The sequence below is a fragment of the Symphodus melops genome (genome assembly GCF_947650265.1).
Source record: "Symphodus melops genome assembly, chromosome: 13".
NCBI lineage: Eukaryota > Metazoa > Chordata > Actinopteri > Labriformes > Labridae > Symphodus > Symphodus melops.
The window spans coordinates 5,228,846-5,255,440 of record NC_136703.1 but is presented as its reverse complement, the minus strand read 5'-3'; the positions used below and the strand labels follow the sequence as shown (position 1 = coordinate 5,255,440).

The window sequence follows — 26,595 nt, the reverse complement described above, 5'->3', positions numbered from 1 at the left end:
CAAAAACTTCCAAAGGGGTTTCAAAGAACTGGAGTCATGTGCTGTGTGCTCTACTTTGCAGTTTGAAGCTACTTAGGCTAATTAAATATGATGGTGTCAAGGTGATTACTTCATCTCAAACAAGTAAAGCTGAAAATGGAGTTTTGAATTGGCAGGAATGTAGAGATATTAAGACTCCAGTATTTTTAATCAAAGCATGGAAATTAGGACAGAATAAAGATTTAGACCCAAAGGATTTAAATCCTTAATGAGACCACGACTGAGATCACGTTGGTGTGACATCATCAGCACTTAAAGACTCAAAACAAAATGGTTAGTCTGCTGGCTAAGTCTGAGGTTAAAATCTTTTACAATGTATTGAATTCATAAGGTCAAAAGGTAATAGCTGAAAAAAGGATTTCTTGTGCGAAGAATAGCAGGAGTGGAAGACATCTTGATAACATGTTTGATTAAATGTATTGAGTCATTGTTAAGGCAGTGGAGAACCCCATCAGAATCAGGGGTGTGTGCAGAAGTGTGACCCGGGGGGGTGTTGGCCCACCTTGAAATGTGATAGACCACCAGAGGTGCCAAACCCAAAATCCTATACAATGATTGGCTATTTGCCTTGTCAGAGGTGGAATGTATGTGAAAATCCACTTTATGGTAAATGCATTTATTAACATCTCAGGTCCAAAGTGTTTTTTGCAAGTTTGACAGTGTGCTTGAGTTTGCTTGCAGTAGTTTAAGTCCTTCAAATTGGGACTCTAGAGATGAGACACTGTTTGATCCTTTTACTTTTGTTGTTGGGTTAGATTTGATATGTGGAGATAGAGAAGTTAATTAAATGGTACATTTATTCTCGTGGGTGCAGAAACCAACTGCATGCGCAACCCTGCATAACTCAGTTCCCAAGTAGGCCATCTCAGTCAAAAACATCAGTTACACCAGTGCAAATTTTGCTTAGACAATTATTAAGATGGACATGTGGTTTAGCAGAGATCATTTTCGATAATTTGTGTTAATCATTCATCAGTTGTAACTTGTAACAGCAGTAAAAATTAATTTTAAGTTACAGAAACCTTGGACCTTAAGGGGACCCTACAGGTGATTACAAGGATTGAATCTTTAATTGAGCAGCGCCAGCTCCCTTAAAACTAAACTTTTAATACCACAAATACACGTGGCACAGACGTGATTCTGAGCAAAGTAAGAGCCCGGTCACTTGGGGGAAAATAAATTAGAGATGGGATTTATGATGTATTGATTTATTTGTCTCTCAGCCGGATGTGAGGACTGTTTATAGAGAACACACTCCCAGCCACATGGTGTCGTGGACAGGACCTGGTTTCGCCCGGGTCAAAGATGGTGCTGGCCTGGTGTTCACTATTGACAACATCCCGTACGCCATGGAGTACAACATCATGATTCGCTACGAGCCTGAGGTGTGTGACAACAATGATGACCACTTCTTACCCAAGTTCTGATGTACTGTTGAACTGAGTTGTGTGTCTTTGTTTATGTGCGTTTGTAGTCCACAGAGGATTGGGAGGCTATCGTTAGTATCACATCTGTAATGCTGCCTTCTAGTCTTCGCTGTGGAAACCTCTTACCAACAGAACAGCTCTTCACAGTGACGCTGCCGCACAGAAACAGGTGCCAAACCCCTTTTATTTTTTATGTGTTTATGTCTGTCTATGTAGTCAGGGTTCATTGTATTGAGCATGTTTGTTCAAGTCCCTAAAGGATTTGTTGAGGTATTCCAGGTGTTTGTAGGGAGTGCGTTGTTTTATAGCTCGGGATGCATTGCATTGTTGAATTGTTGTCACTTCCACAAGCCCCAGCATGTTTGACTGAGGCCTATGTTTGTATTCTTATTCCACTGTACCCTGTGGTGTTTTGTTCACTATTGATTCACTGATAGGACGGCAAACATACCAGAGAGCCTTTGTAAGATGCAGGTACAGAGATATGAAGGAACACAGCAGCATTGTCTCGTGAAGCTCAGGCGTGGATCTGAGCGTGCTACAGTCTGACAGAAAGGTTGTACATTATGTCCAACTTAAACAGACCTGTTCCAGTCTCATTGAGCCTTTATTGTTTAAGTTAAGTTGTTTTTATAGGACCTGTAACTAGGAGATTTGACCGTAAAAGTTTTCTCCTGTCAAACTAAAAATACTCACTACTAGTAGTCATTTAAACAGCTCCTCACAGGGTGAGGTTAAATTTTTATCCTCAGTACTTTGTAAACACTCTTGAGGTCCTTACCAACCTCTGCTCTTCTTTCTGCTTAAGGCTAACAGGCTACTATTAGCATGCATGTACTCTAAAGTCATACCATAGTCAATTTTATCACGTCAGAATGCTAATGCTAGCGTTAAACTAAAAGCACTACAGTGCAGCCTTGCAGATGAGATAGCATGGACTGTGCCCTAGTGCTTAGCTCAGCTTTTGAACATTTGTAAAGGGATTGTTCCGCATTTTTGTTGTGTGGTTCTACTAAGTGCTTCTCTATAGTACTGTACAGTAAGTACTGTATATACAGTAAGCCATTGGACATGTGGGTTAGCTCAGCCCCTCTTTTGAGTAAACAGAAGGTGTGCATGCACATAAATTTGTTGTAGCAGACTTGCTTGCTCCACATCATTTCTGTAGGATTAAGAAAAATGGTGCTTAAACACCCAAAGGGGTAAAAGTTACGCTGTGCTGAAAAAATGCACACAGTTTACTTTTCAACTAGTCCCTTTGTATTTGCACTACTTCAGCACACCACATACGTGTTCTTCCACCAGCATTGCGCTGGTCGCTATTATACTTACTTCTGACAAGTTCCGTACCTCATACAACACCGCTTCAAATCTACTGAACTATCCACGGTAATGACTCTGTTGTAAGGCGAGGAAGCTGAAATGTTAAAAGATTTGTTTGAATAAATCATCATCATCTTTAGCGTATTGTTTTCTTTATTTAGATCTGAGTCACATTGACTTAAATTAAATTGAATTTCCTCATATTTCTCCACTTTACAGGCTAAGAATTGCCAAGCTTAATGCTATCTCCTCGAGCATCAATGTCATTCAAAGCCACACATTAAATAATGTTTTGTGATGGAAATCTTAATGAACCATATCAAAGTAAACATATTACACAGGTCGCCACATTCAGAATAGATGTCGTGTTTTTAATCCTTTCCCAGTGTTTAGAAAGAAGCAATGATAGGACATCAGATAGAACGACAGAGAAAACGTAGCTTCAGTTTGGTGAAAGGCCTTTAAGAGTCTGAAATCATCTGGAACTAAGAGGTCAGACCCTGCCCGGATTTGGCCGTCTCACTGGACCGTAGCCTGTCTCCCCTTCTCTTCTGTGGTTGGTCCTTCAGCCAAAACCAATTAGCAAAGTGAGCCCAAAACACAGAGACTTACTTACTTCTGTCGATTCAAAAATGTTAAAAAAACAAATTTATTTTGTTTTTATCATGGAGCTTTTTAAGTTCAAAACATTGTATGAATTAGATGTCAATGCCTTTATCAATTCAAATATGTTGTATGTGTTGTGTTTTTCAGGTACATCCAGATGCCCAGGCCGTTTTGCTTCGAGCCCAGTAATCGTTACATTGTTGCAATAAGGTTCCAGCGCCACGGAGTCTCGCACAGACACCTCACTGCCTTCATCCTTGTTGACTCGGTGAGCTAAGACTTTCAGTCAGCCGCCCTCATAATTCACCTTTCAGGCTGTTTGAAGTGTTTCAGTCGTCCTAAAAGCTGACATCATGGATACTGTAATAAGTTTGTTTTGGCTCCATGAGTGTAGCTTTGATCTCAGAAGTGATCACATGTGCAGGTTTCTTATGTTCTCACAAACTGTCAGGCTTCCCCCTAGTGGTAGGAAATATTAAATATATAGTATTTATTGAGGCTGGGGTATGTTTTTAGATTATAAAAATATATAAAAACATTGATCAGATTTGGTTGTGGTTAATTCTTACTCATTGGCTGATAAGTTATTTATTAATAACAATAATATCATCAATAACTGTTTATTTTTTATCTTTTCCACTTTTGTTTTGGACCCCCAACAGCTGGTCCTGATCCCCAATTACACCGAGCTTCCTGGTTTCCAAGGGAATGATCCAGTGGCGGAGCAGCATCGGGAGGAGATGATTCGCTACATGTGTTTGGACTCCTTCATGATCACTCCGATGCCCGCCCTGGCTGAGATGTGTGCCAAGCTCATCTGTAGTATTTCAGCCATCATTCATGACGGCGCTCTGCGTAAGTAGACATTAAGAAAGGGAAACAACAGATTTCAATGATGTTGGTAAATCTTAATAAAACGATTGTGTCTGATATGTTCCATCTTGTCTTTTATTTTGTTTGTGTTGCTTCCAGCCTGTCAGTGCGACCCTCAGGGCTCCCTCAGTGGTGACTGTGATAAGGTGGGGGGTCAGTGTCATTGTAAACCCAACGTGATGGGTCAGCGCTGTGACCAGTGTGCGCCCGGAACATACGGCTTCGGGGTCAGTGGCTGTACAGGTGAGTCTGTTTAGGATTAACTAAGTCTGTGAGATAAATGCACACCTCACAGACAGTTTTATAATTCAGACAGATGCAGGAAAAATCAGATGCCCAAACAAAATTTGAAAACAAAACTTATAATAATGATTATTTACTTTCAATAAATGTTCATTTTCTGCAGGTCTTAGTATAAAGTAGTTCCAACTGGAGTCTGTCGGGATGTGCTGCCTTGACAAAAAAAAAAAGCAAAACCATAGCAGAGGCTCCCGTTCTAAAATAATCCTACCAGAACAAAGCAACACAGAGCATGGAGGGGCCTTAGGCAAAAATTAATTGTGGGCCCTCTCCCCTAAAGACAGATAATTCCACTTAATTTCTTCTTATTAACTTTCTGTGTTCATCCTTGCTTGAAAATGTGCTGTATACGTTATATCCCACACACATTTAAGATGTGTGCATTATTGGCTCACAAATTATGATCTTCTCCAAAAAAATCCAAATCATCTGTCTCAGTACAAACACATCTTTGCAGAAAGTTTTGAGTCTGACTGTAGAAACACCCACTAACATCAAGTAATGCGTTTTGATACATTGTTCTTCCTCATTCAAATCCAGATTAGCAATAGAAAAACAGAACATAATGCTTTTCATGCCTCCTCCTTTCCAGCTTGTGACTGTCACCCTGAGGGTTCACTGATCCACCAGTGTGACGCAGTAACTGGTCAGTGTCAGTGCAGGCCAGGAGCCACCGGGCGCCAGTGCTCAGACTGCCAGCCAGGCCAGTGGGGTTTCCCCAGCTGCAGCCCCTGTCAGTGTAACGGCCACGCTGACCTCTGTGACCCGCGTACTGGGGAGTGTAGAGACTGCAGGGACTACGCCGCAGGACACCTCTGTGAACGGTGAGAACCTAACAAACTTTACTTAACTTTATCTCTAATTATCAGACAGATGATAACTGTCTCCACTTATTCCTCTCAAGTTGTATGGACGGTTTCTTTGGAAACCCCGTGCTTGGCTCAGGGGAGCACTGTCGGCCCTGTCCCTGCCCAGGTAACCCCGGTTCAGACCACTTTAACGGGAACTCCTGTGAGGCCAACCCTGCTTCAAACCAGATCATCTGTAACTGCAAACAAGGCTACGCAGGTGAGCTATCACAGAACACTCACACACAGTTTAGATACACATCTATTTCTAACATTAATCACAATTTCCGTGTCGTCCTCAGAGCCTCGCTGTGACCAATGTGCCCCTGGTTACTATGGCAACCCAGAGCAGCCTGGTGGCCAGTGCCTCCCCTGCCAGTGCAACGGTAACATCGATACCCAGGACCCCGCCTCATGCGACCCGAGGACAGGACAATGCCTTCAGTGCCTGTACCACACTGATGGCCCTTCCTGTGCACACTGTCAACATGGCTACTATGGCAACGCACTGGCCCATGACTGCAGGCGTGAGTGATGACGGATCTTTAGCCAGTTTGAAACAGACGATGAAATCTCTTTTTGAAATCTTAAAAAGCAAATTAGCCAATCAGGGAGGAGACTGATGACTTCTTTAACGTTATTTTGTTTTCCTGTCACTCCTGATGCAGGGATCCACCACACCCTGTAGATACAGCCTTCTTAAAATATTACATGCCAAAAGATACATTGTTAGTTGCAAATTAGACGCTTTGAAATATCCTTATTGGAAATTTAAGAAAAAAATATGAAAAAGGACAAACGCAAACCATTTTCAAAGCTAAGGTTTTATGAAGTTTTTATATAATGTATATTAGGGATGTCCCGATACAACTTTTTCACTTCTGATATGATACCGATATTGCAGCTTCAATATTGGCTGATACCGAATAGTACAAATCATACACATGTTTATAACTTATTTTGTAGTGTTGAATGTTCGAAAAGGCTTGATCAAGTGATGTTACTCAAACAGGGAACAATAGTCAACAACAGTAGGTATGAGAAAAACTGACCCATTTATTATTAACCAATTGGTTACATCATTTTAACCTTCAACATGATATCTACAGTATTCTACAAATGAATAAAATACATAAAAAAATAATAATTAGAAGACCCTGAAAAATAACCAATAAAAAGAAATGATACTTTTAAAGTGCAATCAATTCAAGTTCACTTTAGTTTTTTTTACTGTCAGTATACAGAAAGTGGTCTGCTTATTGGATCATTTTATGTCGGAGATTTTAGATGCATAATCTAAAATAGTCAGAAAAAATCAGATATTTGTTTTCTGGCTGATATCGGACTGATATCAATATCGGATCGGGACACCCCTCATATATATAATTACTTCTTTCTGATCTTTTAGAAGAGAAAATAAAAATCGTTTGAAGGAAAACGATGCATTGAATAAAAAGTTGTTTAAAAGCAATAATTTTAAATGCATGTATGTCAGTGCTTATTGTTTGTGTATCTAAACTCTGCCCCTCTCCTCAGGTTGTACCTGTGTGACAGCTGGCACCATAAAGTCTGCGTGCAGTGATGGACAGTGCCACTGTGACAGAGAGACCGGAGCCTGTCCCTGCAGGGAGAACGTGGCGGGACACAACTGTGACCAATGTGCTCCGAATCACTGGAACTATGGACAGGATGAAGGCTGTGAGCCCTGCAGCTGTGACCCACAGCACACCCTGGGAAGTCACTGCAACATGGTGAGGGAGCAAGAAGGCCTCAGGGAGCCTTAAAGGGATACTTCACCCATTTGCATAAAGCTTTGTATCATTAGAAACATGGTAGTAGTGTTGAATGGTCGTGAATCCAACCCTCATGTGATGCAATATGACGCTTTTTGCATCACATGAAGAAAACTTTCACGCAAAGAAAAACTCTCCTTTATCAGATGTAGTCATTCAGTATTTTAGAATCTAATCTGTCTGTCTAACTTCTACAGTTCACAGGTCAGTGCCACTGCCAGCCAGGATTTGGAGGGAGACAGTGCACTGAGTGTGAGCAGTTCCACTGGGGGGACCCAAGGGTGCAGTGTCAAGGTAAGTCACATTTAGAGTTCAAAAATACTACTTGTGAAAAAGAGGGGACATTTTTAAAAGTCAATAAGTATCTAGTAGATAGTATCTGTAAACTTTCAATAAAGCTATAAAAAACTATGTTGGTGGAAGATGAGCAATCACACCAGAGTACATACATTGTTTCTTTAAATGATGAAATAACAGAACAATGAAATGATCCTGCCTCATTTACTACAGACGATCTAAACTCAACATTTAAAGCAGTGTGAAAATCTCCAGGCTGCGCTCGTTCTGCTTGTTTAAAATGAACAGTGCAGCTGCAGTAACCTCAGTATTCATGAGACAGAAGTATCAACACGATTCATGAACTCTGAAGCAGCAGCTTTATTTGGTGATCTGTCACTGCGGCTCGACTCAGATAATACGTTCTTTAAAGCACATTTAGTGTGCTGACCTTTCTGTTGTCTTTGATTTAACAGCACTATCATTTTCAAAAGGGAGAAACGCATACCTCCCGCGTCCACAGCGCGGCCCTATCCTCTGTTTACTACAATGTGTAACTTTGGTAGTGGGCCGAGGTCGTCTCAGGCTTGCAGACAAATGAATGAAAACATTTTTTTGTCTTAAGCTGAAAACTTTCTCTGCCTTGTTGATCTTTAGGGTTTGCTTTATAAGTTTTGAACCTCACACACTGTTAGCACACTAAATGACCCTCTCCAATGTAGCTGTTTAGCCATCGACTATAAACACGGCAACAGTTAAATACAGATACTTAACATGTGAAGAGTTTGCAAACGAATGGCTGAAGATGCTTGCCTTAGTCATATTTGCTCAAATCCAGTAAAATTATTGCACCTCGTCAGTCACGTTGTCTATGAGGGGTACCAGCACTGTCTAACAGTGCAGTTGCACTCAGAGACCTTCAGTGGGCGCCAAAGTGCACCAAAGCAAATTTTCTACACAGTGTTGCTTCATAGGTTTACTTATTAGATCCCCACTGGTGGACAAAATACTCATTTTAATTTTCATCAGTTCTCATAGTTTTATTCTGTAGAATACCAAAATGAACCTTTCTATTTTAAAGTGAATATTTTTATTTTAAGTGTAAGTCTGTTTCCATGTTGCATCCTGAGGAAGTCGAGTCTTTTCTGCCAATTTTTTTAAGACGTCGGTGTTTTTTTCCACTCTGTCCTTACCACCTGTGTCCTCCCTCTATGCAGAGTGTAACTGCCATCGCCAGGGCTCGGAGATGGCCCAGTGTGACAGAGTAACAGGGGCGTGCGAGTGCAGACAGGGAGCGGCGGGGAAGCGCTGCGATGAATGTGCCCGCGGCTTCAGCGGCACCTTCCCCAGCTGTGTGCAGTGTCACCCGTGCTTCCAGCTGTGGGACGATGCTGTGTGTCAGATCAAGAGGGACATGGACCACATCCAGTACGTCATCCAGAAGATCCTGGAGAACGGGGTCACACCGGGAGTCGGGGACACTCGTATCATAGAGTTGGAGAGGAAGCTGCAGCAGGTTAAGAATCTGATCAGTTCTGAAGAGAGTGACAAGATCCACCAGCTGATTGGACAGAGCATCGATGACTTAAGGTGATGATGTCACTCCAGTTTTAGATTATGAGTTTGTCTAATAAGTACAAGATCATAATAAATAACATTTCTTGGTCTACATGTTCCAGGGCTGAGATCGCCCTGACTGACGGGCGTCTTATGAGCGTTGCTCGAGAGCTAAACACAACATCCACAGAAGAAGAGGCGCTGAGAAACACATTGACTAACTTAGAGAAAGAACTGAGAGACGTCAACACAACTGTGGCTGAAAAACAAAGCCTGCTGGACAACTACCTCACGTCAGGATTTAAAGGTAAGAAGCTCAGATTTGGACAAACAGAAAGTGTAAATGAACAATATACTATACCAATAAGGACGTGCTACCTTTTGTTCTGACGGCCAGTTGCATGCGTCTGTGCCGATGACTGACATTTCTTGTAACCAATGAAATTCTCTTAAACACGGATGTTCTGCTTCTATCAATACTTTGGGGTGAGTTCTTCATATTCACGCTAAGGAGATTCTTCAGAACTGTTTCGAAAGTATTAAAAATGTAATCTTTATACCAAGATAAGCTGAATTATTTGGAGAAAATAGACATAGAGCTGAGATGGAAGGATCCGTGTGCTCCACTGTGAAACTTGACCAAAAATCGACTTGAAGTTTCTGAACTTTATTAATGTAGTATTGGTGCCCTTGTGTTTTTGTTTTACGAGGAGCACAGTGGTGTTCTCAGTGAAACAACATGTAAAAGTTTACAAAACGTAGAGAATTGTGGACTATTTTTTCTTGCGAATGTATTCCCATCCAGGCAAAGAGACCCTGCAGGGTGACCCAATTATCTGAACCTCATCCAAACTAAAATAATGACTTACAACAACAACTCATAAGACCTGCTGTTGTTTCCTCACAGATCAGTTTGAGAAAGTGAAGAAGTACTATCAGCAGTCAGTGGAGGCTGAGCAGAAATGCAACGCTTCAGTGTCCGATCCCTCTAGTCCCGTGGAACAGTCCAAAGGAACCCGCGCGGTCACCGAAGACCTTCTGGACGCCAACAGAGACAAGTTCCTCCGAGCTCTGGCTGCTCAGAATAAATCCTTAAACGAGCTGCAGCAGAAAACCCACGACCTAGATAAGAAGGTTCATCACCTCAGTAACAAGGTGGGTCGGTGTAAGGTTCTCTGATTGGTCGATAAGTTTATTTATACATCTGATTATTTGACTAAGAATTAAACTAAGAATTAATCAGCCTCTTACAAAAGAAAAAGAAATAACCTCCAAGCCATTAAAGAAAAGGCAAAAGGAAAAGTCTGTCATGGAAAAAAAAAGTGATCCATAATAACATATTACGTGTTACATATTTTTTGCCACTAATTTATTCCCAGTTTCATATATTTTGAGTATTCCGTTTATGATTTAAAATGTTAGTGTAGTTCAAGTTTTTAAAAAAAAAGGAAGTCTGAAAAAAATCTGTATTTGTTGCCAACCAGTGCCCCCTGTCTGTGAAACTTTTTGTATACATATATATTATATTATATTATATTATATTGTATAAGATCTGTTATATTATATATAACAAAGCAGATCCTTGTGATTTGAAAGTAAGAGAGCAACACACTCTTGTTGATATATTTTCAAACAAATTAACACTGAATGCACAGCGGCCTCTAGTGGTGAGCTGACGCAACTTCTGGCTGTTAAAAAAGCCTGGGCTAGGGGTCGCCGGTGGCGCAGCGGCAGTGCGCGCGACCCCATGTATTGAGGCTCAGTCCTCACGCGCGGGCGGCCCGGGTTCGCGTCCGGCCTGTGGCCCATTTCCCACATGTCTCTCCCCACTCTCTCTCCCTGATTTCCGACTCTATCCACTGTCCTCCCTCTATAATAAAGGCATAAAAGCCAAAAACAAATCTTAAAAAAAAAAAAAAAAAAGCCTGGGCTAAGGGGGTGCAGATGGAGCACTGAGGGAATCCTTCTTTTAAAATCATGCTAGTTTTCAAAAATGACCAACCCTGCCTTTAACTTATTCTCATATAAGATGAACTTATCGTCTGTGTGGGTAATTTGAAGGTGCTCCAGATCTCTATATCTGAATGTGAAAACATTCATTTAACTAATGATTTTCCCCTTTTAGGTATGTGGCGGTCATGGCAGTTCCAGTGTAGATGGCAATTGCACAGACAGCCAGTGCGGAGGTGCCGGTTGCCGAGACAATCAGGGCAACACAGTGTGTGGTGGTGAAGGATGCAACGGGACAGTGAGCGCTTCTGTAGCAGCGCTGAATCACGCCAGGAACGTCACACACAGTCTGACTGCTGCCAACGAGGAGCTGCAAAATGTGGCCCGAAAGGTGCTGACAGTTTTGTCCGGGGCTGATTTTATTTCCTCTTATCTGCCATGAACGGAGAGACGAGAACGTTTCTGTCAACTTGACATTTCTGTTTTCTTTGTCCAGTTCCAGGATATAGCTGCTCTGACTCAGGATGTAAAGAACCAGGCCATGAACACTCTGGAGAAAGCCCAGAAGAAGAAGGACCACTTTGAAAACAACAACAAGAAGCTCAAAGATTTCATTAAGAAGATCAGAGACTTCCTCACGGGTAAACTGATGATGTTCAAACTGGTCATCCGGCAAACTTTTCTTGTTACTGTACATCAGCAAAGGATAATGTGGTTGAATTACACCTGCTGTGAGAGAAAATATTTTCCGGCATTTATCTGTAAGTGACTTCATTCTCTCTTCTTCCTCGCTGTCCAGAGGAGGGAGCAGATCCAGAGAGCATAGAGAAGGTGGCTCTGAAGGTGCTGTCCATCACTCTGCCAGTCAACAAGACCACGATAGACAAAATGATTATGCAGATCAAGGACAGCCTTTCAAACCTCACAAATGTGGATGGGATCGTCAACCAAACTTCCCAACACATCAGTATGGCCAAAGAGCTGCTCAACAAAGCTCAAGATGCCAAGTAAGACATTTCATAAAACATTACAGACCTGAGGTGAGACGTGAGGTTTAAAAAGAAATATGCAGAGCATCACAATATCAATAAAAGAAGGTCATGATCTTGTAGTTAAATGCTCTCTAGGTGCTCTAGGCTGCTCCACAATGCCTTCATTATATAGTCATTGATTAAAAAAGAATGTATCAGTATTATCAGTTTCATTTGTGCAGGACTAAAGCAGAGGGAGTGAAGGACGCAGTCAACAATACCAAGCAGGTGCTGGATGTGTCTGAGAAGGCCATCGAGAAAGCCAGAGCAGCCCTGAACGAGGCCACGAACAACATCAACAGCACAAGAAATGCTACAGCAGAGGTACAGCTGGCTCTGCATGTGTAAAGATGGCGAGTTGATTTTAAGTGCATGGCCACCTCCCTTCAGAGTGCTTAGTTTACCACTCATTTGACTCTTTTCCACAGCAGAGCTCTGCGTGTATTCTCCGACATCTCTTCGCTTGCCTCCTTCATTCTTGAATTCTTTGTTGTCTCCCCTCAGGTGGATGACCAGCTGAAGCAGCTGGAGGAGAAGCAGATGGATGTCATGATGCGTTTAAATAACCTCTCCATGGGTGTGGAAGCTTTGAGGAACAAGACGGAGCAGAACAGACAAATGGCGAAGGACGCCAAAGCTCAGGCCGACAACGCCACACATGTAGCCACATCTTTGCAGAAGGTGAGTGCGTGGGCTTGTTGTTCGTGGTGTGAAAAGTTTGCTGCAGAATGAATAAATGAATTGGATATTTTGGGATTTTCTTGATGCAATGTGAACATAATCGTAACTAACATTTGTGAGTGTTTGTGTTTAGAGCTTGAACGACACAGAGATGCGGTATCGCGAGCTGCAGATGAAGATCGACTCTCTCGGCGGGGAGTCTGGAGGGCTGGTCAATATTAACAAGAGGGCGATGGATATCAAGAAGGAGGCAGTGGACCTCCTCAACACAGCAAGCAAGGGGATGGACCAACTTAAGAGTGAGTACAGGAAGCTGCAATGGGAGTTAGCAGTCTGTCGGTAATCTACGCGTTGGCTGTTTAAAATGTAGCTTTTATTATTGATGAAGATTCTGTTTTGTATAATAAGACGAAATACAAGGACAGCACAACACACTACATACATTACAAATAGCCTACACAACACAAAGACACTTTGTGAGAGATTCCAGATTATGTTACAGAAATATAGTAACATAATAGATTGCACAGAGACACATAGTCACTGTTTCGGGCGGGGTTTTTCTTCCTTAAAGTTTTTTTTCATTGCTTATTCAAACTAATTATACTTATAGTTCTCTCACTTATGTATTCTTTAATAATCAAGTTCATCGTTATAAAATCCCTGCAGGGCCGAGGCTGCACGTTCCATCACTATACGTTCTTAGGAGTCCTTCAACATATTCAAACAAAAACAATTCAACCTTCTCACTTTCCAATTCATAAGGATCATTCTTTTCACAGCAATGAATGCCAACGCTTAAAGACGTTGTATATTTGCTGATTTTTTGCCATTCGCTCTAACACCCAACAAACATGTTTCAGGGCACAGTGACATACTTTAATGTTACATTTAACATATTTTGCTGCTTTTATTTCTGGGCAATGCCATAGCATGTGTATTAAGGAGCTTTTTTTTCCACAATCATGCCATAACAGATATGTGGTATTATGATTATTTTTATTCACCTTGTGTGGGGTTATGTTTGCGAGCTCTTAAGTTGTACTGAGTTGATTTAAAGGCAGGCAATGAATTTAATCACAGCAAACGAAGAACATCTCTGGTATCTATGACAGCCTCTATGTATGATTCCTGTGGATGTTTAAATGAGCCTCGATGAAGTTCAGCCGGTAATATTTCACCTGTTCTGACCGGCTTTCTTTTCATCACACAGAACTGGAGAAAAAGTTCAAGAGCAACGAGCAGCAGATGCAGAGGCAGCGCACAGAGCTGGACCAGCTGAAGGTAAACGCTACTCGGGTGCGAGACGATATCAAGGAACAGGTGAAGAAGTACAGTAACTGTAACTGAGGTTACACTTCTACGTTTCCCATTCGCTGCTGTAGTTCAGACCAGAGTTATGACTGATGGGAACTGAAAAACACCCATGAAAAGAATATGCTGCTTTGGTATGCCCACTTTCCTCACACAAATGTATCAAGTTTTACACATTACCTGTCAAGTGTTATATCACCAAAATGCCTTCCTCTGTCCATGTACTGTACCCCATGTACACTGCTGTATATGAGTAATCTACTGAATGGTATCTTTAAGCTATTACCACAGGTGCTTGACCTGAGGAGAGTGTTTGTTTCACTGTATATTATATCAGATAAAAGATTTTTCATAATTAATAAAATGAAGAACTATATCCGATGATGTCATCAGAAATGTGTTATTATGACCAAAAGTGCTTACTGTGTGTTTGACTGTAATTTGATCACATTAGTATTTACAATATAACATTCCCATCATGAAACTTATGCAAAGGTTTGATTATTGAAATTGAATTTTAAGCTTTTTTTTTTATTATTACAAAACAGACATTGATTAAACGAATGCGTGTTGTCAAGTGAAAAAGATTCTGAGGTGTAATTATGGAGACAAATAAATGTGATACAGTTGTGTGTACATGATCACATTATGTGTCCTTTTAATATGATGCAGCCAACTACTAAATATAGTCAGTCAATAAATGGTATGACTCAGAGGGGATACTTTAAGGAGACCGAACAACCTGTGGACAACCTGCACGACACCACTGGTTTTGGCTACAGTAAATTATGTTTTGATGAATTGCCACAAGAGGGCGCCATCACAGAGCAAAGCTTTGTTTTCTCTGTTTTCAGTGTTTATCTTTAATCTCACTGAAATCTCTTTCACTTTCTCGACACCCAACTTTCTCAAAAATGTAAAAAAAAAACAACAACCCTTTTCCCAGCAAATGTTTTGACATGTAGGACAAAACGAGTTAAAGTATTTTACATGAATGAAAGCTGTGATGCACTGAGTTAATGAAAACTTTGTATTTCCTACTTTTAATGTCTGGTGTGAAAACAAAACATCGGTTGGCTGAATGGTTATTTTGATGCAAGATAACTGAGTAACTGTACATTGTATTCTTATGTTTTAAAATTAATTTTTATTATTCCAAATCTGTTACTTTACTGTATCAGTCCTCTTTGACTGCTTTGATATCAATGCAGGCAGTTTAAGCGTGATCTCAAAAGTCTGTACCCAATGGCAGACTTGACCACTTAACAATTATCTGGTGTTTAGCCTCGTAGAACATCCACAGCATGAACAGCTATCTTATAAGTTGTAGAGGGTCTGATTTTAAAAAAATATATACGATGGTAAAAATGTTTTTTTATATTCCTCACAGGCCCTGGAATAAGATTTGAAATAGTTGCTTAAGTTGCTTGTTACATGCTGGTTGGGCATTAATACAGTTTGCTACCAGATCATCATATCGACATGTTGATGTCAATTTGTTTTGGCTTCACAAGAGCGAGCGAAGAAAAAAACAAAAAAACGGAAGTCGAGCTCTTACCATGAATTGTTGGTTCAAAGATTGTCTGAATCATTTTACAATTTTATAAATCAAGAGACCAGAGGTATGTGTGTGGGTTTGTAATATTTTAAATAGATGTAGAAAAGTACATCTGATTGAAATATATCTGAGTTCAAATATAAAGTTGAATGACATGAACACCACTCAGGTCGAGTTCAAATACCGCAAAGATGTACTCAAGTCCTGCACTGGGTTGGGTTTTACTTTCATTTCATTATGACACACTGATGATCATCGGTGTTTTTATCCTCCACAGTGTAACCACATTCGAGTTCTTATCACAGCCACTGACATTAAGGATCCCTGCTGTTGCTATCCCAGCTCTGTGTTCAAGCACAGCGTCCCTCCTTGTGTACCTGTAGGCTACCTTACACTACCTTACACTCGGCTCTGCTTTCCTCTGTTGGATTATGGCCCTGGATCCTGAGCTCTAACAAAGAGAGGCTGTCCTCCTGCAGCTCAGGGAATGTGTAATATGACAGAGATTTATAACAGGCTTTATTCAGGAGGAGAAAGCCTGCTGGCAGTGTGGGATCTGTAAACCTGTAGCACTGTACTGTATTTGTGATCAAGGTGGAAGAATTATGTGATCGGATGCATGTGTTTTCCACTGCATGACTGATTTTACTGTAATTCTAATAAACCACTTGTTGGCCCTCATGCTGTGAGACGGAAAGGGGAGCTGTGGTCTGTGTGCGGACACAGATTAGACTACTTGTTGGGTTCAATCAAAGGGAATCTAATCCATCCAGCAGGGAGCGTGCATTCCTTCTCACAGACACTGACAGGGGCTCACTGGAAAACATGCAGTGGGTCTGCAGAAGACAACTTGCAGAAGTATCCAAAATAAAACAAGGAGCTAAAACTTTGCTTCTGATCACTTTTAGTAGACCAGATCTGATAACTCATTAATGAAACATATTTATTTCTTCTCTGTACCTCCATTGTAACACTGTCAATTGAAGGAATATGCAGTATTTGAAAAATAAAATACAAAATTGGGACATTTCAAGAAGTCGTTGGGGCCCTCTGGTGGCCATGTGAGAACCTCATTGTTTTTCATGTATAACCAGTTTATCATTTATGTATTATATTTGGGCTACATGTGAAGTAGTAGCACTGGATAATAGGAGACATTTAAAAGGAAAAAGGTATGACAATGTTTAGTTAACTTGTCAGCTGGTTTGTAGAAGCCTAACTGCTTTTCTTCACAGTTTTTTTTGTCACTGAGCCCAGTTTTTATTGACATTTACAAGTTTCCCATTGAAATGATAATAGTGTTATACAGCTAATTTTTGCACGTGTGCGAGTATGTGTTTTTTTTTTCTTCTTACTTTTCTTTAGTTTCACATATGCAGCTTTCGTGTTAATTTACTGCTGAACATTAATTGATTTACGGTGGGCATCTAAACTCAGCGCATTCACGTGCCATGGGGTGAAATGTAAAACAGAGCTTGAAAGGTAGTTTAAAATAAGCTTTGAATATGTTTTATTAAAACTTTAATCAAGTGTTGATTTGGCGCCCCCCGTGGACAAAAGCGGACTCTAATTTTCTTCTTGACTATACCTCGCTTACCCGCCCGGGGATTCCCCCGACCTCTACAACCCCCCCCCCCCCCCCCCCCCCCCCCCCCATCACCCCCTACTCGTCCCCATTCTGCTCCGCTCCGCTTCGGGAGTCCAGCTCGGGGTTTCCAGCGGAGAGAGAGAGAGAGAGAGAGAGAGACGCAGTAGCGGAGGGCTCCTCACCGCAAACGCAGCTTAGACCCGCATCTGTCCGGGAACTCCGCAGGAAGTGGGACACGAGACTCGGGGACCGTACACAACAACAAAAGTGAACATCTGAAACGACACCTCTGAAACACGGTAAGTGTTTCCTTGCTTTTTATTAGTAGACTTATTATAAGCCGTCAAACTTTTAGAGGGGGAGAAGGGAAGGCTCATACACAGTAACACCTTGTACAGTTAAAAACACCTTACTTTGTGGAGACCTGCTAAGAGGAGTTATAGGGAAGTCACTGTTTTACAGAGCACGCAGGAACACACTGATACCTGTCTGAAAAGTCACATTAAATTGCTGAAAGAGTGGGACTTGCTTGGCCGTCACAGGTTGCAGCGCTGCTCCGCGGGTGGATGAGCGCTGAGAGATGGAGGCGTCGCTGCTCATTCTCGTCTGCGGTGAGTAGACTGTACAAGTCAATCCATGTTTTCAGCTTCTTAATGAATCCTCTGATGTTACTCAGTGAGCGGGGATGAAAGATACAGACTGTCTGCAGGTCACTGAGCTTCCTTTGATAAATCATGGGAAATATGGCGCTCACGGGTTCATAATCAGGCTGCAGATGAGTCCAAGTCAAAGTCTCTAACCAATCAAAGCTCCACTAAAGCCTGTTATTCGTTTGAGAAGCAAGATCCTGAAACGAGTTTCTTAGTCTCTCAATGAGGAAAAATAGTTATGAGCTAATATATACGTTGACCAGAGGTGACGTTTTCCATCCAAAATTAACATTTTAAAGTTAAAAAGTGACGTTATTAGGGACATTAAAAAATCTATTAAACTCTAAAGTAAATCTTAACTCGTGTCCTTTCATGAACACATTTGTTAAAATCTTCATAAATGTATTGATATTCAAAGAATTGTTTATAAAGTTACAGTATAGCAATAAAAATGGTCACTTTAACTTCCAGAGCAGATTTCATATTAAATTGCCAGCGTGGCTGAGCTTTGTGCAGAAAACCAGTTTCCGAGCTGGTAGGCTACAAACAGGAGCCTGAACATCCTGGATGTGGGGTTGATGGGAGCGTAGGTCTCTTGGATCTCCAGGGTCGCTCCTATCTCTCTCTCTGTCTCTCTCTGTCTCTGTCTCTCTCTCTCTCTCTGTCACTGTCTCTCTCTGTGGGTGGTGTCGCTCTGTTTATGGTCCTCCTAAAACAGCCCAGCTGAGTCCGCAAATAGAGACACCCACTCCCCACTTTAAGACTCTTCAGGATGCACCCAGTGCTGCATGTAAATGTATGCATGTGTCTGTGTGAAGGACAGACACAAAGAAAGGAAAAGGTTTCTATCTCCTTTACTTACTGGAAGGAAAAGAACAATAAAACGGTCATATTTCCATCTGACACCTGCACTTCCATCTGAGACGAAATAAAATCACTGGAACAAATTGTTTGTCTGAGTAATTGAACTCAACAAAGTGTGTCAGAGTGCATTGTTCCCTGAAGCTGAACACAATGCTTTTATTGCTCCAGTTAAAGTCAATTAGTGCCTGCTGTTGTCTCTTTAGACTCAGTTACTGATTGCAGCTGCAGCTCCTGATAAAGCTCACAGGTGGTATTTCATTCTTTAAGTGTCCGTTTTGCATACTTGTTGACATCCCAAGTAGAAGAGCATGAGAATTAAGGTAGCTTCAATACATTTGCTAAACATGCTGTCAGAGGTTTTTTTAAAGGGTTTCTACACTTGTTTTTAAAATCACAGAGGATTGCAGTAGATATAGATGTAAATGACATTTGACAAAGGGCCCTAACCAAAAGGAGAAGGAGGGATGCTGTGGTTCAGGGTCATGCCTCGGGGCAATACTGAGAGGACAAACAGGACAAGTCTCCAGTGTCCTTATCATACTTTCGGATAAGAGCAGCAACAGCGCCCACTTAGACTCCTAATCTCCCTCCAATTCACTTTGTGGGTCTGCCTTTAGACAACAAAGAGCAGGGTGTGATTTGTAAATGAAAGAATAAAACATGATTAATAAAAATCATGCATGAGATGCTGCGGTGCTGCTAACTTAAAAAACTAATATGAAATGTGTTTGTATGAAGTCAAGCAAGGCAATGCATTCAAAACAGAACAATTTGTTATGTTTATTAGGATCAGCACTGTGTTCTTCTGAACGATGTTTGGAGGATTTGTTTATATTATTCCTCCTCATGATGTCCACATCTATAAAGAACATTTATCTTGTCTGCTCTGAGGTTGTCAAAATTAGATTTGCACATACTGACTAAAATCATAATAGAATCCTTCGCGGATAGTCTATACAAAGGTATGTTGGTAAGAACGATTGTGTGTAGACCTTGTGTAGGGATTTTATCGATGAACACTTAAGATGTGTGTACATTTCAGTCAGTCACGTGTCGTTTCTTGGTTCGATTGGGCCCTTGGGTTTCTCAGCGTTTCTTTGATACAAGTAGGGCTGCTCTGAGGAGAAAAGGTTGGGAAGTACTGTTTAGTTTAAATGACAGTCAATTTCCTGAGGACCGCACAACAGTGTATGGAAAATACAAGTTAAAACAAGTGAAAATGGATATTTAGCATATTTAGCTATTTAGCCCCGACAAAAGTCAAGAGTAGTATTTTCACCAGTTTTGGTCGTCTTCGGTAAAGCTTTCATTAACCAAATGCCTCCATGAATGACAGTAAGTTTAAGGAGAAGGTCATTAGGAGTATATTGTATGTTTTTCTTTTCTTAATGTTTTTATATTTACAACCTGTTAAGAGAGAATTAGTGTCAAGTCAGAGGAGGGGATGGGCGCAAAGAGCGGAAATGTGAACAAGTGTGTGTCCAGACATGTCACACTCTGTCAGTTTAGAGATGGGAAGCTGTCAATCACACTCCTGACGCCTCTGAGCAGAAGCTCCAGGTCAAAGGTCGTGTCTAAACCCTATAGGGTCAGAGGTGGGGTTAATTGGAGTGTGTGTGTGATTGTGTGTGTTTTTGAGAGGAGAGTGAGAGTGAAAGGACTCGGATCACAGGGACAAAAGCATCCGCAGTGTCTCTTCTCTTTTCACCTTCCAGTTCGATTCTTCTTCTTTGGTGGTGGTGGGGGTAGAAGAAGGACCTGTTGAAAGCTGGTTGTTTGTGCATACGTGTTTGTTTGTGTGCGTTCACGTGTGCATAATTGCGGAAATATTCTCCTGCAAATTAAAGTTTGTGCAAAAAACCATGAAATCAAAAAGCAACATTTCTTTAGCACTTTAATTTAGATGGTGTGTATTGTACGTGTCAACTTGCAAATACATTTTCATAAAATGTTATTTACTAACACAGTTGAAAGAACAACTACTCATCTCTCAAGGAAGGAAGGAAGGAAGGAAGGAAGGAAGGAAGGGAGGAAGGAAAGATGGAAGAAAGCATTCACATGAAAGAGGATCTGCGTAAATCCTTTGTAATTCACCTTTCTTAGAAGTTCGTTTGTAAAGGAATGAAGTTTTGTCAAACTACTGACGTCCTCCTCAGAGGTGTGTGTGTGTGTGTGTGTGTGTGTGTGTGTGTGTGTGTGTGTGTGTGTGTGTGTGTGTGTGTGTGTGTGTGTGTGTGTGTGTGTGTGTGTGTGTGTGTGTGTGTGTGTGTGTGTGTGTGTGTGTGTGTGTGTGTGTGTGTGTGTGTGTGTGTGTGAGAGTGTGTGGGCAGGTGAGGGCTGGCATTAGGCAGTAGGAGTGAGAGAGTGCGCTCCCGAAGCCTTTCTAAACGGCAGCCTCCGGAAATGTGGGGATACCAGAACAATGGTGCGTTAAAGCCTGCTATCCACCACCAGAGAGAGAGAGAGAGAGAGAGAGAGAGAGAGAGCTCAAAAATTAGAGTGGGACGGGGGTGGGGGATGTGAAAGAATCGGGACAAAGAGAAATGAAGGAGAGAAAGACTTTAGACACACAGGGAAGGGGTGGGGAGAGAGAGAGAGAGAGAGAGAGAGAGAGAGAGATAGGGAACAGGTTTGTTTCTATGAAAGGATGGTGAGTTAGGTTTCCCGTTTGGTTGCCAGGAGCTATGCTGGATGAAAAGAGGAGGAGGAGAAGAGAGAAGAGGAGGAGGAGGTGGGCGGGTGGGTGGGTGAGGGGGGAGCAGGGAGGAGAAATAGGAAGTGGAGGTGGTCTCATTAAAAACAATGGAGGGTGTTGGCACTGTGGAGAACCTGCCATGTGCTCACTGTGTGGAGGTGATAAGGCATGAAAACCAGCAATAAAGAAACTCTGTGACTGTTTGGACAATATGACATCCTACTTTGGGAAAATGTCAGCATCCTTATTGTTGTGTTGTATTGTTGTTGTGTCGGGTATGTGTAACTGTATATATTTTATAGTAGTAATAGCCCTGATCTATTCATACAAGTGATGTATAAGCTCACTTTCAATGTTAACAGTTCACAGCAGGGTTGAATTAAAAGTTAAATATAATAATCTTCAGTAAAATAGGTTGTTTTTTAAGAGATGCTGAATTAGTGTTTTTTTCCTCTCAACAGTTTGAACCTTCTAGATGTTTCATGGGTCAAAAGTCTTAAGCGTTATGAGCTAAATGAATTCAGGCTGCAGGATAGAAAGAAAACGGTGCGACTGTGACCTGGGCTGAAAAAAAATGTGTATGTCCTGTAACTATTATTAGGCTTAGGTTTTATTCTAGATGCCACTCTTAAAGGCAAACAATCAGTATTAAGTTATTTGAAGAACACGTTTCTCTCTCTTATTATAAGAGAGCTGTCTAATTTTATTTCTACCAGCCGGGCCTGGGTACTGGATTTGTAGCACACTGGATCATGCTGAGAACGCTTTTGTTTCACTCATCTATAAAATTACTTGCAGGGGAAAAAAAACAAATAAAGCGTAAATAAAAGATTTTTTTAAAAAAAAGCTATAAGATTCAGTTGGATTCAGATTCAGATTCAACGTTTTCACCGTTTAGACTTGAACTCCTTGAACTGAATCAACTTACCAAACCCTCCTCTGTCATGTGCTCTGACTTTATGTAGTCATGTCATGTATTTATATGGTATTATTACTCTATAACAAACAATAATAATCCGAGGTTACGTCATCCTTCCATACACCAGATTTTGTGTTTGTTATCATTTTATTGTCTGAGGCCTCGGGCCAAGTGTAATAACAGGCTGTGTTCACAGCTTGTTAAAAAACGCTCTCAGACACGTCCCCATCCTCTAATTATCTAATGGCAGACAAGCTGCAATTACACTGAGATACTACAGCATGTCAGGTTGAGGGGGGGATAAGGAAGGAAGGGAGGCAGGAAGAGAGGAAGGAAGGAAAAACAGACAAACTGTAGATAAGGAAGGAAGTAAGGAAGAGTTAAATTATGGTGATAGATATTTCATGATTGAGATTTGTTATGGTGGAAGGTTGGCTGAGCTCGACCAAGATGTGTGGTCGCTTTAACTTGTTGCCCTGTAATTACACGCAGGCTCACTCACACACTGTTACTAAGACTACTAATAAAACTTCTGGGTCTGTAAACGGCAGCCAGCTTTCTCATGGTCAAGGTCACTTTGATTGGAATAATGACGACTTTCTGTTTGAATTCCTTAAAACTACAAGATGCAAATGAGTCACTTAACTGAAAACCATAAGTTAAGTATGAAGTGATGTAACAGTGTTTAATCATGCCATGCTAACCGATCACATTTTATAGTTTGCATAGTTTGGCATTTCATTCCTTTCATTGAGATATGTATTTGTACATGAGCAGACAGTGGGGTTTCTACTGTGTGTATTTTGGGCTGCACAGAAAGAAAAGCGTCTGAAAGGCTCTTTGGAAAAATTTATTTGAAAAGCTCTCGGAGGTTTGCACTGCTTGGCACAGTATGTTTGGCTAAAGTCAGGTTTCCCAACTCTTCTCCAAGCACATGGAGAGTACTTTTAGTTGGTATAGTATTATTGTGTCTTGTGGATCATGATGGCTACCATCATCAGAACACACCGTGATTGAAATTCTTAAAGTCAGCGCCGAGGTAAAAGACCAATAAGAAGGGCCGAAGCAGCTTGGGGGTCCGGCCTCAGCCCTGTGCTGCAGGTCTCTCCTCCCTGCGTTCTTGTGTCTCTCTTTGGTCTTCCTGTCCAGTGAAGACAAAAAGGCCCCAAAATATATCTTCTATATATGTAAGATTAATAAATGCTCAGCTAATGTACGACACAATCTTATACAGTTTAAAACACGTCAGACTTTATTACTCGAGGTAAAAGGTGCACCGTTTTTCCCCTGATGTCTCTGTGATAGATGCCAATCTTCAATTGGTAATTTAAAACGCTCATTCTGGTCATGTGGTTAATGACCAATGCATTGGAAAAACATTTTTTTGTTGTTTATCTAAGGCTTTTGGAAGATGTTGGTAACCTGACACACTTGTGGCCATCCTAGGAGCTGCTAGCTCCTCATCTTTTGCCAGTAAGTTTGAAAAGAAGTTTTGTTTTGTATGACGGATACTAAGACGGCAAGACAGGCAAATGTCCTGCACTAAGTCAAATGTGGAGGACTTGTTTTTGGTGGTGTGCTAAGCGGAGCAAAGTGACTGTTGAGTCATCGCAGTGAGGAGTGAAGCGTGCATGCACTGCCTCCAGTTGAGTTACTCGGTCTTATGAGTCACATCACACACAGCTGAATAACAGCCATTTGATTTGTCAAGGTGAATTCGGGAGATTATCTGGATAATTTAAAGAGTTTAAAAAAGACAGACTCTCGCTCAAAGCAGGAGTTGATTTTCACACTGCTATTCATCACCAAAAAACCCTTGAAGGAACATACAGTTGGAGAAAACAAAGGCACACAGCCATTCTACAGAACACACACACACACACACACACTCAATTCTCTGATAAACATCAGGCTTATTTAATGGCAGGAAGACTAACACACACATTTAAACAGGCATAATGCATGACTCGGCTAATGACAAGTCCCACGTGTGCTTTACTTTTCTCCAAGCTTTCCCTCTAAGTGAAGCCACATTTTCGAAATGAGAGACTCTGATTAGCACCTCCAGCGAACCCCTCTGCACTCTGCTCTGTGATCCTCATCTCCCAGAGCAGTGTCTGACCACCAGAGCAAACACACGGCACATAAATCACTTACCAAGGAAGCATCGACTCAGCTTTTAAATTGAGAAAACTGATGGTCCAGCTGGTTGACCGACAGACTGCACCCGACATCTGCTGGCAATGTGTGCATCCCATTTACTTGATGGTTTAAGTTCAAGTAAAAGGGCGTGCAAACATATTAGCTTTTTTTTTTTGTTATTTATTCATTTAATGACTTGCTGTGTATTGTTAAACTTTGTTTGACGAGACAAAACTGCAGCGTTGTCATGATGTAGTTGGAGTAACAACTTTATTGGGAATTTAACTTTTATGTCACCACATTAGCTTCTTATACTGATAGCTAGTGTTGTAGTCAAGACAAGATGAATGGCGAACAAGACATACCCGGGACCAGAGCGTTTCTGGACTGTGACAAGACAGAGACATTCAGCGATCAAGGCCGAGACAAGACTAAGACCGAGGCAGAGCGAGACCGAGTCAACACCAAGGCCATAAATGATTATCTTTTGTGCAGGGAGTCTGTTTCGGGTTGCAGCACCACTGACAGTTATTTGATTGGTAGTTCTGGCCTGTGTTCTGCAGAGAGGTCAAACAGACGATCAAAAATGCTGTGTCAGATTGATCAGTATTGGAGGAGTAGTAAATCGTCAGTAACGTGGGAATATAAGCTGTGGAGAGTCTGGATGGGCAGTGAGCGCTTCATGTTTCTTCATGTTTCTGCTGTTCCATTTGGTTAAGAACAAACATTTTTCTATGCTCGACTGTCCACCTGCTGCTTGTAATGTTTCACATTTCCTTTCCAACATGGAGTGATTCAGACGTCTCCGGGATGGCACAGGAATGTGAATGTCTCCAGAGGGACCAGCTGTTCGCAGTGCCATGCCTTGTGAATCTAACAGCCTGTGTAGCAGTCTGTGTCTGGCTAAGCTCATTGAGAGCCTCTGTCTGTTAGAGAGCCAGGGAAGAGATCGGTGACAAACTCACACACGACTGACAGATTGAATCAAAAACCACGCCAGGATAAGACTAAATATCTAATGAATGCAGCTCCAGTATATGAAAATGATAAGAAGTTAACATTAGGCTCAGATGTAAAGAGGTCTGGGCCTGCATGATTTGATTTGACTTCAGATTTTAAACAAATTCTGAAGCTACAGTAATCATTGGTAGATTTTTAAAAGACTTATTTTATAGGATAGGATATGATATAACTTTATTGATACCCAATGGGGAACATCTAAAAGCTGTATGTACACTTTTTTTTAAATCTTTTGTATGAGCAGTGGTTCTCCACTGGTGGGTCCTAGAGCTGTTTTCATGGGTCACAGAGATGTGTCTGGAAAAGGACATTGTGTCAAAAAGTCGGAAGCACCTTTTTAAACACACACATATGTTCTCTGTTTCTTTGTTCTTTCACATTTTGCACCATGTGAAGTCAAAACTGTCCATTTTTTCATTAGATAAATCTGATTGAAAAATATCCGATATTTGGGTCATGATTTTTCATGAAGGACTGGATGGCTAGGCCAGTTCAGCACCACTGTTGGAGATAATGCCAATGCTCTGTGATACATCAAATAGTTAAATTACCTTTTTATTCTTCTGTATCTGAATATTTCTAACTTCAGCTTTTTCTACATATTAAAATATTCCTTCTCGATTAATTATTAGTCCTTCACAGTGTGGATTTGTCTCCTTTTCTTGACCTCTCTGAGAACATGTGGCATTTCCCTTGATAACATCTTGTCATGTTTGAAGACAATACATTACATGTAGGTTAGTATTTATATAAGAGGGAGTATTCAGGAAGGACAGTAGGGAGGTAGTCAGAGGCTCGTGGGTTTAGTGGTCATCAGAAGAGAAGAGAGATTGGGTTGGAGGGAGATGAATCTCATAAAAAGGTGGGGGAGGATGGAGCAGAACAGCTGGATGTTTGGCTGTGGGAGTTGACCGTCCATCAGCTAAGTGCAGAGCAAAGAGAGACAGAGACGGAGAATGTAAACTAATTAGCTGGAGGGAGTTCAGAAGACAAAAAACTGTTGACTTTTCTCAGCCCAAGTTTCAAAGTTCTCTGATGGTGTTCAGAAATATCTGTGCTGCCTTCATACTCTGTGACGTGAGGAACGCAGCTCAAAGGCTCTCTGACACTCCTCACTTCTTGTCTGCTCACTGTTATAGTC

At 41.3% G+C, this 26,595-nt stretch overlaps 2 protein-coding genes across 5 annotated transcripts in view; both read left to right on the top strand.

Annotated features, from left to right (window-relative positions):
• The window catches only part of lamb2l (laminin, beta 2-like), a 67,158-nt gene extending 52,494 nt beyond the window's left edge, over window positions 1-14,664 (top strand). For all 3 annotated transcript variants that reach the window (XM_079359060.1, XM_079359059.1, XM_079359061.1), the window contains exons 16-35: window positions 1,263-1,424; window positions 1,514-1,635; window positions 3,543-3,663; window positions 4,058-4,250; window positions 4,368-4,511; window positions 5,161-5,392; window positions 5,473-5,636; window positions 5,719-5,943; window positions 6,953-7,167; window positions 7,407-7,503; window positions 8,703-9,075; window positions 9,165-9,349; window positions 9,950-10,197; window positions 11,168-11,383; window positions 11,489-11,633; window positions 11,792-11,999; window positions 12,206-12,347; window positions 12,528-12,704; window positions 12,838-13,003; window positions 13,918-14,664. In XM_079359060.1, the coding sequence (XP_079215186.1) occupies window positions 1,263-1,424; window positions 1,514-1,635; window positions 3,543-3,663; window positions 4,058-4,250; window positions 4,368-4,511; window positions 5,161-5,392; window positions 5,473-5,636; window positions 5,719-5,943; window positions 6,953-7,167; window positions 7,407-7,503; window positions 8,703-9,075; window positions 9,165-9,349; window positions 9,950-10,197; window positions 11,168-11,383; window positions 11,489-11,633; window positions 11,792-11,999; window positions 12,206-12,347; window positions 12,528-12,704; window positions 12,838-13,003; window positions 13,918-14,054 (3,672 nt within the window). In that variant the 3' untranslated portion in view covers window positions 14,055-14,664. The remainder of the gene's footprint in view (window positions 1-1,262; window positions 1,425-1,513; window positions 1,636-3,542; window positions 3,664-4,057; window positions 4,251-4,367; window positions 4,512-5,160; window positions 5,393-5,472; window positions 5,637-5,718; window positions 5,944-6,952; window positions 7,168-7,406; window positions 7,504-8,702; window positions 9,076-9,164; window positions 9,350-9,949; window positions 10,198-11,167; window positions 11,384-11,488; window positions 11,634-11,791; window positions 12,000-12,205; window positions 12,348-12,527; window positions 12,705-12,837; window positions 13,004-13,917) is intronic.
• A 2,595-nt stretch (window positions 14,665-17,259) lies between these two features.
• lamb2 (laminin, beta 2 (laminin S)) overlaps window positions 17,260-26,595 on the top strand; it is a 42,512-nt gene continuing 33,176 nt past the window's right edge. For both annotated transcript variants that reach the window (XM_079359063.1, XM_079359062.1), the window contains exons 1-2: window positions 17,260-17,463; window positions 17,707-17,775. In XM_079359063.1, coding sequence (XP_079215189.1) covers window positions 17,745-17,775 — 31 coding nt within the window. In that variant the 5' untranslated portion in view covers window positions 17,260-17,463; window positions 17,707-17,744. The remainder of the gene's footprint in view (window positions 17,464-17,706; window positions 17,776-26,595) is intronic.